The sequence below is a fragment of the Prionailurus viverrinus genome, chromosome E1 (genome assembly GCF_022837055.1).
Source record: "Prionailurus viverrinus isolate Anna chromosome E1, UM_Priviv_1.0, whole genome shotgun sequence".
NCBI lineage: Eukaryota > Metazoa > Chordata > Mammalia > Carnivora > Felidae > Prionailurus > Prionailurus viverrinus.
The window spans coordinates 38,871,023-38,892,218 of record NC_062574.1 but is presented as its reverse complement, the minus strand read 5'-3'; the positions used below and the strand labels follow the sequence as shown (position 1 = coordinate 38,892,218).

Sequence of the window (21,196 nt, the reverse complement as noted above, 5' to 3'; positions counted from 1 at the left end):
CCTGGGTGACTCAGTTGGTTAAGCATCCGACTCTTGGTTTCAGCTCAGATCATGATCTCACGGTTTGTGAGTTCGAGCTGCATTGGGCTCCATTCTGTCAGTGTGGAGCCTGCTTGGGATTCTGTCTCTCTCTTTCTCTCTGATTCTCTCTCACTTGTGTGTGTTCTCTCTCTCAAAATAAGTGAGTAAATTTTAAGTTTTAAGTAGGGAAGGTTTTTTTTAAAGATACATTTCAGATCAAAAATTTTAATGTAAAAAAGGAAACCACAAAAATAATAGAAGAAAACAGGCCTGTCATCTTTGTAATCTTGGAGTAGGGAAAACCACTCCCGCGCATTACAGATCTCAAATGCTTCAAAGGAAAAAGACAGATTTGAAGACAGAAGAAAAAATTTTTTGTTGGAATAAAGAAAATACAATAAACAATATTAAAAAACAGATAGCAAACAAAAAAAACATTTTATCATATTTATGACAGAATTAGTATTTCTAAAATTTAAAGAGCTCTTTAAGTCAGTAAGAAAAAGGAGAACATAAAAACAGAAAAAGATGAACATTAGTTAACTAGATGAGGGGAAATCCTGTCACTGCAATGTATACTGTAAATATATCTTGTAGTTTTATCAGGGATACCTCAATAAAGCTGAAATTAAAAAAAAGAAACACTCTAATAATGTGTGAGACACACAATTTTCAAATTAAAAAATGCCAAACACCAATAAATGTACAAAAAGATAGTCAACCTAAATACCAAGGAATGAAATGAAAAGACTGTCGTTTTAGAGAAAATATGTATTTCTAGAGAACATTGCATCAGTGTATGAAAATTCTTTAAAATGTGGATATTCTGATCCATAATTTCACTTCTAGAAATTCTTCTAAGAAACAATTAGGCAAGATTTATAAGCAAGGACATAATTAATGTTAATAATAATAATAATAAAAGTCTGGAATCATCCTGAAATCCACACAGTAATCGGTATTTCTCAACAGAAGGACTTTAGGCCCTTTCCATAGGTCAGTTTTTTTTACACACTGTAAGAACCAAAGCATTTACTAAATGATAGTGTCACCTGCAACCCAAAAAATGGCCTTGCCCCTCCACCTACATTCTCAAATACTCTCTAGAGGTACCTCAGTTGGGAACCACTGGATTAAATGCATTTGGGTGTCCACACAATGGACTGCCATTGTAACAAAATGGTGAGTGCAGAATTGGTACTTTTTGTTTTTAATTCCTTGGGGAAAATTCTCCATGAGAAAAGTTTGAATGAAAAATTCAGCTTGCGGAATAGGATATAAATGTGACTTATCCATTCAATTCATGCAGCTGGTATTTAACATCTAATGTGTGTCATATGCTATTCCTACTCCATCTTCTGCACAGAATGGGGATTTATTTATAATCTGTATTCTTTACATATAAATAAATAAATTGGACTTGTACAGTCAGATGTCTTTGAAAACAATTAGCTTGGCCAACAAATGAAAATAATCTAAGTCAGGGATTCTGGATGGCTCAGTCAGTTGGGCGTCCAACTCTTGATTTTGGCTCAGGCTGTGATCTCATACTTGGTGAGTTTCACCCTGTCTCGGGCTCCACTCTATCCCTCTTTCTGTGCCCCTCCCCCATTCGTTTTCTCTCTCTCTCTCTCTCTCTCTCACTCTCTCTCTCGCTCTCTCTTTCAAAAATAAGTAAATAAACATTTAAAAATTCTGTAAGTTGGGGCACCTGGGTGGCTCAGTCAGTTAAGCATCCAACTTTGGCTCTGGTCATGATCTCATGGTCCATGAGTTCGAGCCCTGCATCACGCTCTGTGCTGATAGCTCAGAGCCTGGAGCCTCCTTTGGATTCTGTGTCTCTCTCTCTCTCTCTCTCTCTCTCTCTCTCTCTCTCTCTCTCTCCCCCTCCCCCACTTGCACTCTGTCTTTTTCTCTCTCAAAAATAAACATTAAAAAAATTTATAAGTCATTGCACCCCCCAGAGATGACTGTTGTTAAATAATTTTAGAATATAACTTACATTATTTTTAATGTATGTATCCATATGTAAACTCAATTTATACAAAAACAGAATCACACTAGAGACAACACATACGGAATATGTCTCTGTACTCATTACAGTGTGCAGCCATTTAAAAAACAGCGCTTCTGTAAATATTCTATTATACAGGATGGTGTTCTTAACCGTATATTACATAATCTAATGAGTAAGAAAATTTATTATACTTTAAAAAAAATTTTTTAATGTTTATTCATTTTTGAGAGACACAAAGAGACAGAGCGCAAGTGGAGGTGGGGCAGAGAGAGAGAGGGAGACGCAGAATCCGAAGCAGGCTCCAGGCTCTGAGCTGCCAGCACAGAGCTCAATGCGGGGCTTGAACCCATGAATCATGGGGTCATGACCTGAGCTGAAGTCAGATGCTTAACCAAATGAGCCACCCAGGCGCCTGTTTATATCTTTATTCTTGTATGATTTCTGCTTGTCTCTCTTTTTTGTTAAATAGACTGTTTTTTAGAGTTTGAAATTTACAGAAAAATTATACAGGAAAGTTCTTGTATACTCACCCCCCTTCAAAACACACACACACACACACACACACACACACACACACACACACACACGTTTATTATTAACATCTTGTATCAGTGTGGCCATTTGTTACAGTTGATGAGCCAGGTAGTACATTGCTATTAACTAAAGTCCACGGTTTACATTGTTTCACTCTTTGTGTTACACGGTCCTAGGAGTTTGACAAATGTGTAATGTCAAACCAAAGTTACAGACAGAATAGTTCCACTGCCCTAAAAATGTCCTGTGTTCCACCTTTTTATCTTTCCTCCAACCCTCTCTGCTTCTCTTATTGATAAAGTAATTTCTTACCATTTCTTAATAGAAATTAAACCTTCATTTAGTTCTTTGAACATCTCAAACCTACATATTATGAAGTTTTGGGTCAAATTGTTCTATAAAATTGATTTCATTTGGAATTAATTCAGATTCAGTTATTGACTTTGCCTTTTTTCACATCACATGTTTTCATTTGATTTGCATTTGGCACTTAAGTGAGAGGAGTTCTGTTTCCTCCCTGGAAGCCCAGTGTAGAGCAGCCAGCCCCACATCAAGCAGGGAGCCTGTTCTCGTGACACCCCCCCCCCCCCCCCCATGCAGCATGTTGAGTCCCTTTCTCCCTGCAGAGACCGGTTGTTGTTGGGCCACCTCCTCCTACCTCTGAACCTGGAGTCCACCGGACCTGCATGTTTAGCCCTGTTCAGTATTGTGTTTCCATTTCATAGAGACATTTATTTTACTCAAACATGGCTCTATCTTTTCAATTTTTCTCTGTTTTATAGTTTACTGTCATTGGTGTGTTCTTGAAGGGGGGATCGAGTGTACACCCAACTTACCATCTTTGGGTTTTTTAAGTGATCTCTGCCTAATGTGAGGTTTGAACTCATGACCCTGAGATCAAGAGTCTCATGCTCTACCAAATGAGCCAGCCAGGCACCCCACCCCACCAAACCATCTTGATCATCTTGATTTTACTAAAATCCATTTCACTACGTTATAAACGCATCATATGAATTAGGAAAATGACACTCAAGGTTTAGACTTTTTACATTGAGGAGGGCTGCTGAATAGTCATGCAGCTTACCTTCTCACTTACCGGACCATCTAGATGCTAAATAGAGAAAATAAGATTCATTAAACCAGGACCATTCAGGTTTATTTGTTAGAATTTTTGTGATGTTTACAGGGCGCCTGGCTGGCTCAGTCATTGGAACATGCGACTTTTGATCCCAGGGTCATAAGTTCGAGCCGCATGTTGGGTGTAGAAATTACTGTAAAAAAATTTTTTATTGTGATATTCAAAAGATCTTACCATGCTTAACAGTCGGTTAAGCATCTGACTCTTGATTTCAGCTCAGGTCATGATCTCATAGTTCATGAGTTCGAGCCGCACGCACATCAGGCTCTGTGCTGACAGCATGGAGCCTGCTTCGGATTCTCTCTCTCCCTGTCTCTCTGCCCTTCCCCTGCTCGTGCTCTCTTATCTCAAAATAAATAATAAACAAATTTAAAAAAAAAAGCTTGGTCATAGCAGTGATTTATTTACAGCAGGTTTGTTCATGGATGCCAATGGCAATGGCCTTTTCCAGAGAAATAATCATCATTTCTAAGAATAAGTTGTAGCACTAGGTAACACGTGTATCTGTAAAGTATTTCACGTGAAGAGAAGTAAGGGTTTTACTTTATATCAGAGTGTGTGTTGATAAAATAGCTCTTCCTGCGTTTTTAAATTCTAGACCTAGGAGCCTAATAAATTAGACAAATCTGTCTCTCTTTCAACTTGTGGCTGGTCAGGCCAAATTTTAAGAATCATGTTCAGTTTATAAGGACACAGATGGGGGCGCCTGGGTGGCTCAGTTGAGCGTCTGACTTCGGCTCAGGTCACGATCTCACGGTCTGTGAGTTCGAGCCCCGCATCAGGCTCTGTGCCGACAGCTCGGAGCCCGGAGCCTGTTTCGGATTCTGTGTCTCCCTCTCTCTCTGACCCTCCCCCGTTCATGCCCTGTCTCTCCCTGTCTCAAAAAAATAAATAAACGTTAAAAAGAAATTTTTATAAGGACACAGACGGTGAGCCGCCAGAAAGCAGCTAGCTAGTGGGTGAAGACACTTGTAACCCCATTCTGAGCAACAACAGAAATAACCGGGGCACGTTGTTTTCAGCAACTGGATCATCTTTCTGCAGGTGTCCTTTGAAGAGGCTGGCAGATCTCGAGTTGTTCTGTAATCTTCGCTTTATACTTCTCGTTGTTTTGACTGGGTTCAGAGTATAGTGAGGATGACGCTAAAATTACAAACCCCCTCACATGAGGCTGACCTTGGAGCCACTCCAACAAGGGGAGGGGAGGTGAGAAGAGAGGGAACGCAGAGTCCTCTGGCTGAGTCCGACATGTACGTGAGTTCGATGACAGCTTTGTATTGTCTTTAATTGACAACAGGAAGAGCTCAAGAGAGACCTGAGGATTAAGAAAGAAAAAGACATGGTGCAGGCCACAGCGGTAGCGGCTCCCTCCCCCGCAGCGCCGCCTGCGCCTCCGGCCCCTCCGCCTTCACCCCCGCCTCCGCCTCCCCCACAGCACACGGGCCCCCTGGCCACGGCCACGGCCACGGCCACGGCCACGCTGCCTGCCGCTTCCCAGAAGAGGAAGCGAGAAGAGGAAAGAGACTCGAGCTCCAAGTCCAAGAAGAAGAAAATGATCTCTACTACCTCAAAGGAAACTAAGAAGGACACAAAGCTTTACTGTATCTGTAAAACGCCTTACGATGAATCTAAGTGAGTACATCTTTTTTGAGCTTTAGTTTATTTTCTTAAAAGCTTAGCTGTTAAATTTCCAGTTGTGAAGAAAAGGAGTGTATTGGTAGCCATGTCAATGAAAGTAGTTGAAAGTGGGGATAATAACGTTTTCTCTGTGGTCTTGCATCTGATGTTCTTAAACATGACACTAGAAGAGTAAGACTTTTGTATTTTACGTGTTCATGATCCGTGTTTGTTCTTCATCGTATTCTTTTCTGTCAAAAACAAGCTTTCTGTTGCTCTTTTGCTTTCTCCTCTTCTCTCTGGATTAACTCCAAACCAATCGGTAATGCTGTCGGGAGAAGGAGGTGTGTTACTATCGCTGCCCAAAGTTGAGAGCATCCTTTCTGGAATGTGTTCACAACCTTACGATAACATCACATCTTAGAGACTATCTGAATACGAATGGTGTACAAGGTTTCAAGTTCGAGTAGTTTTGGTTTTTTATTGTTTAATTTTAAGCAATTCTGTGGTTTTTGTATTGGGGTACTGAAACTTAATATTATTTTTGTCAAAGTTCCCACTTTCTTACTGGGGACAAAAGCCAGAAAAATACAAGGAGTGTTTTCACTCAGTCCTTAATAATGACCCTCAAAAATGTGACAATAAGCATGGCAGCTGGAAGCTTTTTTTGACTGTTGTGACTTGTATTTGGTGATATACATACAAGATTTTAGAAACACTAATCCATTAATGCAGTTTCATTTGTTATCCTTATCATTCACCCCATTGTCCAGCTTTCCTTTTGAGCATTTAAACTTAGGCCAGCTTTCTAAAGCCAAGATGAAGTACGATATTTTTTGCAGGACCAAAATGTTTGATCATGCTAAAAATATATGATTCTTTAGAAGTAGCAATGCTTAATATCTACCTTAAGTGGATGCCTAACCAATTTATAGAATAAAATTGTGATCTCTTCAGTGAGGTTTTAAGTTACAACATTGGAGCTGCCTTCGTGCTTGCTATTTAAAATTATAACGTGCAAGTTCTAGGTCACACCGTTTTGTTGGTAGATTTAGCTATGTGGTGAATTAGACACGTCAGCTTAGGCATCTTCCCTTTTCATTGTCTCTCTTGGAAATTGTATATCATGTGAAAGGTGGAGCCCTTTTAACTGATTTTTCCCCCTTAGTTCTAATATAAGTTGCCTCCCTTTAAGCAAAATAATAATGATTTACAGAATAAAGCAGAACATGATTTACTTTCTTTACACAAAGATCTGTGTATGGAACTTATTTAAGTAATTAGACAAATGTGGCTTATTTAAAACATCCACATCACAGAAATTCATTTCACACACCAACATCTTTGTCATACTTCAGTTGCATGAAAGTATGTGCTCCTTCTACTGAGATTGCCTCATTATTTTGTGGATATTTCATATTTTTAGTTGGGTGTTATTAAAATATCAGTATACCAGGTTCATTCACTCCCTGTTCTAGTTGGGATGAGTTACTGGTTTTTAGGAGTATTTTATAATCTCTTGTACCAAACTAGGTTGGTTTGGAGAGCCAGTGAGAATGCCTAAAACTTGAAATTCAAGTCCTGAGCTTACTTCCAGAACACATAGCCCACCATCTCGTGAAGGCAACATACAAAACACCTGGAAGGCCCAACCCCCCACCCGTGGCAGCAAAAGTCCTGGAGGAGTCTTAATTCAAAAGAAAAAAATTAATGGGAGTAGGATGAACCACACAACCATACGTTATTCCTTTACGTTCGTTTGGAAGGTTAGTTTGAAGTTTGAGGACTGCTTCCATCGCTCCAGGGGAATCCGCCAAGAAATACTTTGGTGGAACCGTGTCAGCAAGGCCAGTCCGGGTCCTTATGATTCACGCGGATTCCTGCTATGATTTTTACATGGCGTTCCTACACAGCTCCTGTCAACGCTTTTAAATGCACTCTGTGTTTACCATAGAGGTGCTTTTCATTCGTTCCATCCTTTGGGGTCTTCTGTTACAAAAGCCTGGAGGCCTGGCTGAATGCGATTACCCTCAGTCACACACTCCGACACCCCCACCGTGCCAAGTACTGTGGAACCTCTTGCTGTTTTGGATACCTATCCTGTATCACTGTCCACGCCGGGTACCCCCTGTTTTGGATCGAAGCAGTTCCTTTCCAGTTAGTTAACCTGGTCACTCTCCACACTGTCACATACGTTACATTAACTGAAAAACTGGCCCACATCATAATCTGTTACCATTGGGTTAAATTCCAGTGTTTCTTTAGAAAACTTAGTAGAAAGTGAGTCACTACATGTACCTCTCTTAGTTGTCTTCTTCATGCCATATTTTGACCATTTATCTTTTGCACCTGGCTGACCTGCATGTTCCTCGTAGTGTAACTTCTGCTTGGTGTTTGCGCTTTGCTTTGTTCTCAAATTTAAATCGTGAGATACATTTTCAAACCTATCTAAGAAATAGCCCTGAATTTGAAATGGCTTCTGTGGCATAGGTTTGACAGATGTAAGTCTTTGATTCTTCGGCTTTGGTTTTTGTGCCTGTTACAGTTTTACACACATTCATTAAGAGGGAGACATTACCATCAGTGTGTTGTTTATTTTTTCCAATTCCAGTATGTTTTTAAAGACCCATATTTCACCAAACAGTGTATTTGTTGAAATTGATGTGAGTGATTTTATGTTTCCACGCTTGATACAGTGTCAGATGCTGTAGTTTGCCAGGGGTAGAATGGTTGGATTCAGGATGTTTAGCTGACTCATTGCAGAAAGTTATCCTGTAAGAAAGTGAATCAGGACAGGGAAGACAGGTTTAAGTATCATGCAGCTCAAAATGACAATTACATTGTCATTTTCATTGTGAATACTTTTAGGTTCTATATTGGCTGTGATCTTTGTACTAACTGGTATCATGGAGAATGTGTTGGCATCACAGAAAAGGAGGCTAAGAAAATGGATGTGTACATCTGTAATGATTGTAAACGGGCACAAGAGGGCAGCAGTGAGGAATTGTACTGTATCTGCAGAACACCTTATGATGAGTCACAGTGAGTTCTGATAAGAGCATCATATTTAATAATTTAGGAAGCCAAATTGCTCTGACTGGTTACTTATTTATTTTAATAAAAAGCAAGATATTTTTCTGCATATATTATACACTTACATTACAAATTCCTTTCCAATTTTTTTTCTCTTTTTCTCTCTTTACCTCCCCTTCAAAATTTGTGTTGCTTCATAGCGAATGTTTGAGATGCATTGGGAAAAAATACGGTTTAATGGTAGACTTGATTCTTCAATATGTAACAGAAACGAATGAGATGAAAACAGCCTGCTTGTTTGGATTTTATCAGTGTTTGAAATGGTGCATTATTGTAGGTTAGAAAAAAACACTAATTTGGGTAAAAGCTCTGAGACTCTGTTATTAGCTTACAGGATTTTGAGCTCCCAGTTGGGTGGCCAGTATCAGCTTCCCATTTGATACGGTACTAGTTGAAAGATTTTTGGCTTTATTTTGTTTTGAGCTTTAAAGTCAATCAAATGTTTTACGTTTTTCTTCATATTCTCCAATATTACACAGTGTTCTTAATAAGCTTTTAGTGCTTTGTTAACATCAGAAGTACTAAATTAACACATTTGAATGTCAGTCTTCAGAAGTATTAAAACAATTGTGATACTAAAACTATTTTATACCCAGAGTTAGAATCTTTTCAGGTGCATGTTTTACTTTTTAAGGTAGATGTAAGTAACGTGATCCCATCTGTTTTGAACTCACATTTCCATTTCGGATCTTGCAGATTTTATATTGGCTGTGATCGGTGTCAGAACTGGTACCATGGGCGCTGCGTGGGCATCTTGCAGAGTGAGGCAGAGCTCATTGACGAGTATGTCTGTCCACAGTGCCAGTCAACCGAGGATGCCATGACAGTGCTCACGCCGCTAACGGAGAAAGATTACGAGGGTTTGAAAAGGGTGCTGCGTTCTTTACAGGTAAGAAGACGCCGTGTGTGCGTTGTCTGCAGCTGAAATCAGCCAGCGTTGACTCTGGAGCCATTTCTGGGGTTTGAATGTTCCAGTCTCAGAATCTGTGATCGTTTACTGACCTCCAGCCAGTCTAGTGAGGTACTCCAGACTTCAGTCCTTCACATGCCGATATCACGAGCAGGTTAACCGTATCCACACATTAGCTCGAATGGTGTTTATCTGACACTCGTATTTAAAACGACTCACTTTTTTAACCTAAATGTAATTTTTAAAGAAAAGTTTTCCTCACTACCATAGATTGAAAAACAGTTCGATTAGATTCTAGTGAGGGGGCACCTGGCTGGCTCAGTTGAAAGAGCGTACGACTCTTGACCTTGGGGTTGTGCGTTCGAGCCCTGCATTAGGTGTAGAGATTACTTAAAAATAAAATCTTAAAAAAAAAAAAGAACTAAAAAGACAACAGTGGTCTCAATATGTGGGTGAAGTTATTTATTAGCATGTCTGACACCTCATTAGTCCGCAATGGTGACTGTTCCACCCCAGTTTTACAGGTGGCAGGTTGTCATGTAGGAATGAGAGTATAGACTTCTTGTCTTCTAAGCTAGTGCCCCAGCCCCACAGTTGAGGTCCTCAGACCAACCCTTTGAGAACCGTTAATACAGAGTATGCTCACCCGAGATGATTTGTAAGTAGGGCAAAACTCTACTCACGTTTACATTATAAATAATCTCATCTATCAGGTTGAAACTGACTTTTGGGGCTTAAGGGTTGATTGATAAAGCAATTCAAATGGGAAACTTAAATGACCTGACAATAATGATGTTCTCTCCTCCCATCACAGGCCCATAAGATGGCCTGGCCTTTCCTTGAGCCAGTGGATCCTAATGACGCACCAGATTATTACGGTGTTATTAAGGAACCTATGGGTAGGTACTTGAGTTGAATATGGAGTTTTTTTCAGAAGTTTCCGCAGTTATCTGTCACGCGTGATACGTCGTGACGATAACGTTGAGCAAGGCTGGTGGAAGAATAAATTGGTGTGGTAACTTGTGGGATGTACTAGGAGTGTGTATTAAGTTTAAATCTGCATTCCCTTGGACCCAGCAATTTCATTTATTAGGATTTACATGGGCACAAGTATGTTGTTCACCACAGTACCGTTGTCAATCCCAGAAATACCAGAAATGACATCAGTGGCCGTCATAGAGGAATAGCTGAATCAGTGATATGGAAGCAGAGCATCCTACAGCCATATAAAAGATGAGTGAGGGGTGCCTGGGTGACTCAGTTGGTTGAGCATCTGACTTGGGCTCAGGTCATGATCTCACACTCTGTGAGTTCAAGCCCCATGTTGGGCTCTGTGCTGACACCTCAGAGCCTGGAGCCAGCTTCAGATTCTGTGTCTCCCTCTCTCTCTGCCCCTCCCCCGTTCATGCTCTGTCTCTCTCTGTCCCCAAAATAAATAAACGTTGAAAAAAAATTTTTTTGAAAAAAAAATAGTTTATTTTCAGAGAAGGAGGGAACCAATAAGATCAGCAGCTCTAATAATTTTTTTTTAAACAGAAATAGGGTTATATGAATGAATCCTGTTTTATAACATACTTTATAAATTTATCAGTACCTTTTTCACATGAGCTATAGTATAGACCTACATCGTTTTTCATTGTATGCAATTAAGATACTGTATTTAATCACCTCTCTATTACTGGGGTTGTCAGTTGTGTGCAGTTTTTGCTGTTATAAGCAACACTTCTGTGAATATCTTCTTTCATGCATTTGCCTGCACTTGTTTGTTTTCTGAGGAGAAATTCCTAGAATTAGCATTTCTGGGTCAAATGGTATTTATACTCCGTACGTTTTTGATAGGTATTTTTGAATTGCACTTCGGCACATTGAACCCGTTTCCAATAATAATGTATGACTGTATCCTTCTCTCTCCACTCTTGAAAACCCTAAGTATTATCGTGCTTTTGATAGGAAATATTTTCTTGGAAAATAATTATTTCAAAATAGTATGTTAGGTGTATAGATGTTACAGAGGTGCAGAGAGTAAAATTTGAAGTGTACTACCACTCTCGTTCTCTGTCTTGGAGTCATTGTTGAAAATAGGCTGATGTATTAATTTTAATATCTGCCAATTTGGACAAAGAATGTGGTTCTTTGGCTTTGTGTGACTTCAGTAATTAGTGTTGTGTACTTACCGTTTGAACTTGATGTGAGTTTCCTATTTATGTATTTTGCCCATACAGAATGTTTCTGGGATGTTCATATTGTTGTCAGTGTTCCTTAAGGGCTCTTTATATGCCAGGGACATTTAAAAGTTTCATACTGATGCACATGGGTGGCTCAGTCGGTTGAGCGTCCAACTCTTGATTTCGGCTTAGGTCATCGATCCTCACGGTTCATGGGATCGAGCCCTGTGTCAGCCTCCACGCTGACAGCGCAGGGCCTTCTTGGGATTCTCTCTCTTCCTCTCTGTCTGCCCCTCCCCACTCGCACTCACTCTGCCTCTCCCAAAAATAGTTTTTTAAAAGCTTCTTATTGACTTTTTTGGCATATGATCATTTTTAATGTTTTGGGATTTAAATCTATTAATCATTATGAATTTTGCCTCTGGAGTCGTGCCTTTAGTCTTTTGCGCTTCCCCAGGTATATAAATACATATATGTTCTCCTGGTACTTTCTTTTTAAGGGATATCTAATTAAGTTGGAATCACAAAACATCCAAGCACTATTCACATACATTATTAAAGTTAGCCAGACGGTAAGCACACAGAATTTAAGTGCAAGAATGATGTGTGTGTCAGATGTTTACCCTTTTCTGTGCAGCCTCCATACCCTGCACACAATAGACGTGCCCAAGTCTTGCTTGGGATTTCATGAGGCCTGAAGCATGTTTGCGGTTGTATTTTTCTGCTCCCTACAGACACTGCCAGAGACAGATGCGTGCGTGCACATGTGTGGCAAAATATACATAACATAACTACCTAGTATGCACAATTCAGTGATTAATTACATTTATGATGTAGTCCTTTTAGCCCTCCTTATGGTTTTCATCGTTGTCCTTAAATTTTAATCCAGCTGGAATTACTTTGGCATTAGTGTGAAGAATTTTTTCTTCAGCTGTAGAGGCAATTGCCTCAACCCAGTTTCTTTCTTTTTTCTTTACTTTTCTTTTTCTTTTCCTTTCTTTTTTTTTTTTTTTTTTTTGGTTTATTTATTTTTGAGAGAGAGCACGAATGGGGGAAGGCACAGAGAGGGAAACACAGAATCCAAAGCAGGCTCCAGACTCCTGAGCTGTCAGCACAGAGCCTGATACAGGGCCCAGACCCAGGAACTGGGAGATCCTGACATGAACCAAAGTCAGATGCTCAACAGACTGAGCCACCCAGGCACCCCAGACCTTGTTTGGAAGATGACTACAATAAATGGAGGTGGGGAAATTGTAATAGGGAGAATCTGCCAACCACAGATCTGTAGGCATCTCAAAGGCTAGGCAGAAAAGGGCTTTTCTTTTATAAGGAAGAGTAAACAAGGCTAGAAAGAATGGGATGTAAACAAGTAAGTAAACAAGGCTAGAAAGACTAGGATGACGAATAGTGGTGTGGTTGGGGGCAGACCCCCTGCATTAGCCTATTTCTAGGAGAGATTATGGAGGAAGGGCTGAGTCTGTTACGATGAGAGTAGGTCAAAGCTAAGGCTTCTGGAGGAAAGAGAGAAGTTTAGCTAAAGTATAGTCTAGTCACGTAGTAGGTATTTTGTCCAGATTGGTCAATGGCACCTATAGTTCAGCTAATCATTTATCGCCTCAACCCAGTTTCTTAATGAATTTTCCTTCCTTGGCTTATTTGACATGACATCTTCGACATACATAAAATTCTTCTGCTGAAAATGATTAGGTCTATTCCTGTTTTGGATAGTTTCGTTAACGTTTGTGTCACCCTACATAATGCCACACTTTCCATTGTCACAGCTTTATAATATTTGTTTAATGTCTGATAGATTAAAATCTCTCCTTTTACGTTTATTTTTCAAATGTTTCTTAGATATTCTTGGGCTTTAAAATCATTTTCTCAAATTCTAAAATAATCACTGAAATTTAGTTTGAAATTGTATTATCTCTCAATCTGTCAAACCTAGATTGATTTGAGATCACCAGCTTTTTATTCTCCCAGGTTTTTTTTTTTCCTTTTTCTTTTTTATTTTTGTAATGTTTATTTATTTTTGAGAGAGAGAGAGAGAGAGAGAGAGAGAGAGAGCACACAAGCAGGGGAAGGGCATAGAGAGAGAGAGGGAAACACAGAATCTGAAGCAGACTCCAGGCTCATAGCTGTCAGCACAGAGCCCAATGCGGGGCTCAAACCCACAAACCACGAGATCGTGACCTGAGCTAAAGTCAGACACTTAGCCAGCTGAGCCACCCAGACGCCCCATATTCTCCCAGGTTTTTATGTGAGATCATATGTGGAATTTTCCTTCAAACACAACTTTCTCCTAGGACCTAATGTTATTTCAAAAGATTAAGCTCAGTATATTCCAAAGCAGTTACCTTTGTCCCAGTTGAATGATTTTAGTCCTCTCTGCATACTACCTGTAGTATTAGATACTAATATTTTTATTCATATCAGCTAAGATTTTTCCCTTTAAGTGGACACTTTATATCCTTGCCACCTTAAGTGTTACATTAGTGTCACTTGGGGTGCCTGAGTGGCTCAGTTGGTTGATCGTCCGACTTCGGCTCAGGTCAAGATCTCGTGGCTCATGAGTTCGAGCCCCACATCGGGCTCTGTGCTGACAGTTCAGAGCCTGGAGCCTGCTTCGGATCCTGTGTCTTCCTCTCCCTCTGCCCCTCCCCAGCTTGCCCTCTCGTCTCTCTCTCCCTCAAAAATAAATGAAACCATTACAAAAATTGTTGTTAAGGTGTCACTTGCCACCAATATAAGGTAACAATAAAAATTAGTAAAGAAAACAAAATGATGGTATTAAAATCTAATACAGGTATCACGAAGCCCCAAAGATATTTCGGTCTTACTTTTGGATTGCCTCCTCTTTGTACATGTAATACACATAATTGTTTGCGTGTAAAAATGTGTTGTGCTTAGATGCGTATTGATCGTGTGGGTGTAGTTTCCTTTATTTCAACCCAACTGAATGAAGAGCTGTTCTCTCGTTAACTGAAAGTAAAAGAACCTTCTTAATAGCAGCCACGGTTTATATTTTAGACTCCCCCAATCAAAACCAAAATTGGAGAAGTGCTCCTTTTTCCTTCATGAATTCCTGAACAGTCCCCAGTGGTGAATCAGCTTCGTTTCAGGGGCTGCTGGGGCAGGAAACCTATATTCTTATTAGGACTGTGGGCAGTATTCACAGTGGAACTGCCTTAAAGCTTTAAAAATGTTCTGTGTTTTGTGTTTTTAAGACCTCGCCACCATGGAAGAAAGAGTACAAAGACGGTATTATGAAAAGCTGACGGAATTTGTGGCAGACATGACCAAAATTTTTGATAACTGTCGTTACTACAATCCTAGTGACTCGCCTTTTTACCAATGTGCAGAAGTTCTTGAATCATTCTTTGTACAGAAATTGAAAGGATTCAAGGCTAGCAGGTGAGCAAATGCGTTCCGTGTTCTGAATTAACCCAGTTCCTCCAGTTCTTCCTACTGTTTTTGTCTAGATCAGCCAGTGCAGTCTGTGATAAATTTGAACCTTGAAATCAAGAATCGTGAAAAAAGAAAAAAAATCAAGACTCTAGCATTACAATACACTGCCAAGGACAAGAGGACAGACTCAGCAACGAGAAGTTGCTGAGTTTGTGATCTGCTGAAAATTAAAGTTTTTGGGGTTTTTTTTTTGTTTGTTTTTTAATAAAAAAGCACTTATCAGATGCTTACAGAATGCAAGATGCTCTCTTAAATGCCACACGGGGCAGGGGCACCTGGCTGGCTCAGTCGGAAGAGTGTGCGACTCTTGATCTCGGGGCAGTGAGTTCAAGCCCCATGTTGGGTGTAGAGTTTACTTGATAAAATAAATAAATATATATTTATACTTAAATAAATATATATTTATATTTAAAAAAGAAACATGCCATGGGGCACACAAAAATTTAGTAGCAAGACAGAGCTCTTGCCCTTCCTGAGTTTACCAAAGCATAAAAATTACTGTTCTATAGGGTAGAGTAAGGGGAAGACTAGGAAAGGGGATTTAAGCGCTTTCTCCTTAATTTATGCTTGCTACATCTTTGAAATCATAAAATGTTTTATTTCTCTGGGTATTTTTCCTGTGAGCAAAACTAGACTTTAAGTCCACCGGCCTTTACTTTGAATCTCCGGTAACACAGAAGCAGTGAGCAACTTTGCATGGTATTCAGATACAGCATCTTCGTGCCTTTTGTTTCTGAACCTCAGTCTCCCCTTCTCAAGCCCATGACTTTCTTCTTTCCAACAGAGCCCTGTTCTCTTTTCCTGTGATAACGTCCACCACTTTGTAGCCCTGATATTCACTACTCACCATCATCCCCCATCCACCAGCTTGCATGCTTGATCCTCCCTAGGTACTCGGACTGGGTAGATCTTGGCTGGTCTGGGGCCTGGGCATCTCTATTATCTAGTGAACTCTGCGTATCAAAGTGTAAGAATCAGTGCTGTGCTTAGTTATTTTCTTCTGAGGAAAATCCATAGGGTGTTGTCTCTCTCCTTGTCCCGCAGCAAGGTAGATCAAGAACTGCATTTTAAAATCCGTTTACCTAAACTAAAAGTGAAGGACAAGCCTAGCTAAGGTGTCCTAGAGAATCAAAAGTATAGGCAAGGAAGGAAGGAAACCAGGTAGGTAGGCAGGCTCTAGACCAAGAACGAAGAGAGTTTACAGAATCTCTGAAACTCCCATTTGTATCCTCTCCTGTTAACCCATTGGCCGTAGAACCTAAAGTGGAAGAGGACGACTTACTCAATATGGTAAAGTCCCTCATAAAATAATAATGAAGGAATAAAAAGGGATAAACTCAGAATATGAGAAGAATATGGTAGATGTTACTGACGAGGTTTCCACAGATTCTAGAATACAGAAAGCAGATGAAAGGATCGTCTGACAAAGCCAGGGGTGCCACAGGCCGTTCGCCGGCTCTTCAGCAGAGGTGACCGCTTGCTGACCAGTAGACCTGCTGCAAGCCTCCAACACGAAGAGTCCAAAATACAATAAAAGGCAAGAGAGGAGTTAAAGATCTGAATATGGGCTGGTCACCCTTTGTAAGCTGTGTACAGACAGCCCTGTGTGGGCAGCCCGAAGCACTGGAAGAACACAAGTTTCTTCCCTGGAGAAATGGAATAAGCTTTCTGCAGAGAACTGGAGTAGGCAGAAGAGAATTGGACTCGGAGTAAAGTCCCCCGACCTGAGGTTTGGTTGGGTCCACGGCCCTGTCACTCTGGAGCTGTGGCTCTCGACTGGGATGATTTGCCCACCCCCATACTTCCCACGGGATGTTCAGCAATGCCTGGAGGCATTTTTGTTGGTCACTCAGAGGTGGGAAGTAATGCTGACGAGATGCAACTAAACGTCCTCGTGCACCAGACCGCCCCCGCCCCCAACAAAGAATTATCCAGCCCCCAAATGTCAGTAGTGTTGAAATTAAGAAACCTTGATCGAAGGCAACACTTGCCAGTCAGCCTTACACAGGTGCATAGGGCTCTGCAGGCACCTTTCTGGTCCTTCAACTTCCTCTCTTTCAGTGTGAACAGATAGCCAGGGATGACCAGATATGTAAGGAAAGCTTGCAGCGTAAAAGAGAAAGGTCAAGGTGTAGCAGAACAGATAAAAGAGAACTTAAGAAAAACAAACAAAAAACCAAGCCTCTAAGTCATGTCCCAAGAGAAATTTTATGAGATAGTGAATCTAGGGGCACCTGGCTGGCTCAGTTGGTAGAGCATGATCTTGGAGTCATGAGTTCCAGCCCCACGTTGCAAGTAGAGTTTACTTAAAAAAAAAAAAAAAATCTTGAATCTACAAAATGGTGAAAAGAATATTAGGAATAAAGAACAGTTAGAAGGAGTGGCTAGAAAAGAAATGAAACTTACTGTAAACAGTGAAAGTTAAAATCAAGGACTTTCTCAATGTAAAGAACAAAAAGACAAGTCAATGAAAAATGTGAAAGGAAGAAAATGCATTGTAGCATTTCTAGTACTCAATGGAAATTCCAGAAAAGAAGAAGAGAGAAGACTGAGAAAAATAAATTTTCAAAAGACTAATACAAGAAAAATTCCCTGAGCTGATGAGAGGCACGAGACTTCAAGTTCAAGCAGAACAGATTCATTCATTCATCAAATGGTTATTGAGACCCTGCTGTGTGTCAGATATCGAATCCCTCTGGGGCTTCATTCTTGTGGGGTGAGAGGGGTATGGAATGATAAGGACAGTTGGTAAACATATAAGCCAGCTGGACAAATGGGAAAAAGTCCATCCCACATATCCATCATTGTAAAATTTCCAGATGCCAAGGATAAAAGAAGTTTTTCTCAGCGTTTCTAAAGAAAATAAAACAACCTATAAAGCAACAAGAATTAGACTGGTATCAGACTTTTCTCTAACAACATGGAATGCCAGAAGACTTTGGAGGAATACGTCTAAAAGTTTGAGGAAAAATGATTTTCAACCTACGATTCTGTGTCCAGCCAAACAATCAAGTGCAGGCGCAGAACAAATGCACTTTCAGTCATGGAAGGACTCATAAAGGGACTCCTTCCCATGAATCCTTTCTTTGCAAGTTATTTTAAGATGTGCACTAGCAAAATAACTCAAGAAAACAAAAGATCTTGGATCCAAGAAACAAGCGGTTCAGGAAAATAATATGAATCACTCTAACTCATGGCGACATTGGTACAGCAGGCTAATGCAGCAGGGAGTCCAAACTGGAGCAGGAGAATGGAGCATTCTCAAGAGGAAGGTGTCTGGCGGGAGAAATGGTTCATACATTAGATAATTACTAGTTTAAGAATGCAAGAGGGAAAAAATGGAAGGCAATTCAAGATCCCATGAAAACCATAAAGTTGTGTAGGAATGCTAAGAATGCCCTCTTAGCAAAGGAGTAGGTGGCACAAGGAGAAAAATATTTACATAGTCACAATAATGTAAACAGTGCGTTGATGTTCAGCTTGTAGAATCAACCTGTAGACAAAGCACAGTAAGATTTAATTTAAAATTAGAAGTAAAAGTTGGATTCAAGAAGAGAGGTGGGAAAATGGTTATGTGAGCTTAGTTATCATTTGCTGTAGCAGGATTTAAGCGATATGAAGTTGCTTAAACGAGAAATAGCAGCATGAGAACTCTACCTGCCGACGAACTGGAGTTCAAAGTAATTGATCCTAGGGAGGCTTGGCTTCAGGCTGAGTAAATATTGGGATAAGAGGACCACAACTTAGTTTCAGTCTCTCCCTGCTTTTTTGTTTGCACCTCTTGCAGTTACTCCTCCAGTTACATTTCTATAGTTGCCCTTTTTTAATTGGAAAGGCTTTAGCCTTTGCTAGTAACTGTGAGGTGGAAACTGGGGGATTTGAATCCCACCCTGCTGCCATGCCAGGCTTGCAGGCAGAACCCAGAGTGGGAATGGTAGCAGCTGCCGATGAAGGAGGAGAAAGCATCTGCGGGCTTGTGGCGAAACAAAGAAATTGGGGAAAGGAGGAGGTCCAGGGGCTGGGTCTGCACAGTACAGGGGCCACTTACGAGAGCTTGTCACCCATTTATTTTTTGCAGCTTTTTATTTTATTTGAGTTCACGGAATCTTCATTAAGGAACGTGGGAGCAAATTGACAAGTTTGCTCAATTCTATAAGATGAAATGTGAGGAGATTTTAAGGAATTTTTCTGTTGCTTTCCAGATTTAAGGCATTTAAGAATGAAACCTACATGTAGCCATTCATTGAAATGGGATTGATTTATGGGTTTCCAGTATTTCCATTGCCATATTTTCCCCATTTTTAATTTATGATCTCTAGCATTGTTCACACATTATTTTCATTACTGTGCTTTGTTACAATTCATCATTTATACCATCCATGTTCTTTCTTTTCTTACAGATTCTGATATCTTTAGTCTGAATTTTTAACTGGAATCAGAACTGGATGTTGGGGTCACTCTTTCTTTTATTGTTCCACGTGATTACCTAATTCAAAATTGCCCCCCCACAAAGTTCATACTAGTTAATTTAATGTTTTAATGTTAAAAATATATGTACAGTAGTAAATGGTTTATTCTAGCGGCCATGTTGAACAATGTACTTAAGAATTGTAAACTCCTGGAATGCTGTATTTATCCACACTGCTGCAGTAGACCGCACTCTGACTTAGTCCTGGCGGCTGTGCAGGAGTGTGGTTTTTACTAACGAAAGTTGTGAATAAAACTGTGAAACTAGAGAGGAGACTTTCTGGACTTCAATAGAAAAATGTGATTTTAATACTGCTATTTCTTTTTTTTTTAATATAATTTTTTCTTCATATTCCCCGAATCAATGTAAATAAGCATGTACGTACACACACACACACAGAGACACACACAGACACGCACACACACACACGCGCACACACACACCTTTACCACAATGGTAATGCCTCTGTAAATGTTTCTATCTGTCCCATTGGCTAAAAATGTATAATCTTTATTAGATGAATATATATATATATATATTTTAATAATGGCTTTTTCCAGTGAACTATCATGTTTCAGTGTACAGTGAAAATTTCTATTGTAGGTTAACAGTTTCTTACTTGTTCTCATATATTTGCTTGCCAAGGGTAAATGAAAGAACATGGCTGCTTCTTCCCCCAGACAGACTGACCTTGGCATCCACATAAAGCATCATTGTTTTCAAAAATGAAGGGTGCTTAATTGTTCCCTTTTTTCTGTATTCTGTAGGTCTCATAACAACAAACTGCAGTCTACAGCTTCTTAAAGTTCAGCGTGTTAACCTAACATAAAACACAGCAAGAATCTGGTTGTCTGAACTATTTTAAATTAAGGAGCCAGATGTTTTTAGTCAGGTTATCCTGACAAGACTTGACCTAAACTTCGTTTTTATTGGTCATAACAGTCCAATTATATTCTTGGCCAATTTTGTCCAACGGACAAGGGAAAAGCAAAGTCAACGACACCATTATCTTGTCAAGATCAAATGGTTTTACTATTGTGGCAGAAGCGGGAAAACTTTGTTTATTGAGAAAAAAAAAAAGAAAAAAGAAAGCAAGAAAAAAGATAATATGGGGTCAAGTGTAACTCCATGGAAATGCCACGTCTGCTCTTCAGTGAAGAAGCTGGTTTAGTCTCACAGAAAACTTTTGACTGTATTTATTTATTGTTGCAAAAAAGATGCTTTTTTATTGCTGCCCTCATTTGTCAGCTAATTATTTTTTCTTATAAAATTCAGCCCCGGTTTCATGTAATCCATATCTTATCATGATTCCTGTAGGTAAAAGTACAAGACGACCTCTAGATGTCTTTTCTTTCTATGAAAGGAGCTGCTATGTACACATGTGCACACAGACACACACACACACACACACACACACACACAACTGGGAATCAACAATGAGTTTATTGTTCATGGTAGATAAAAATTAAGCTTGCATAAAGGTTGGGCTAAGTGGTCCTGGACTACAGACTCTGTTGCCTTGAATATAACAGTACAATTTGTCATTTACTCTGCACCAGGCTAAACTGAGTAAAATCTATTTGAAGGTATCTTGTTTGTAAACATTTGTCAGATTCTAATTTTTTTTCTTTTTGTATTAAAATTCAACTATGGATGTATATGAAACAAAATAAATGGAGATCATTTTTCTCCCACAGATGGTGTCTTTGAATGTGCGCTAATGATTATCTGTAAGCCTTTGAGGGGAAAGGGAGGGCCACAAGGT

At 39.8% G+C, this 21,196-nt stretch overlaps 1 protein-coding gene and 1 non-coding gene across 14 annotated transcripts in view; one reads left to right on the top strand and one right to left on the bottom strand.

The window, feature by feature from the left end:
* Nucleotides 1-21,127, top strand: part of BPTF (bromodomain PHD finger transcription factor) — a 147,262-nt gene extending 126,135 nt beyond the window's left edge. For 8 of the 13 annotated variants that reach the window (XM_047831678.1, XM_047831677.1, XM_047831676.1 and 5 more), the window contains 6 exons: nt 5,008-5,342; nt 8,196-8,369; nt 9,117-9,309; nt 10,145-10,229; nt 14,723-14,909; nt 20,199-21,127. In XM_047831678.1, the coding sequence (XP_047687634.1) occupies nt 5,008-5,342; nt 8,196-8,369; nt 9,117-9,309; nt 10,145-10,229; nt 14,723-14,909; nt 20,199-20,235 (1,011 nt within the window). In that variant the 3' untranslated portion in view covers nt 20,236-21,127. Of the gene's footprint in view, nt 1-5,007; nt 5,343-8,195; nt 8,370-9,116; nt 9,310-10,144; nt 10,230-14,722; nt 14,910-19,363 lie in introns of all 13 variants that reach the window. The other 5 variants (XM_047831681.1, XM_047831682.1, XM_047831679.1 and 2 more) reach the window with 2 other exon arrangements.
* Nucleotides 3,435-3,507, bottom strand: TRNAK-CUU (transfer RNA lysine (anticodon CUU)). Its single transcript has one exon. It is a non-coding gene; the product is annotated as a tRNA-Lys (tRNA).
* Nucleotides 21,128-21,196: the final 69 nt, after the last annotated feature.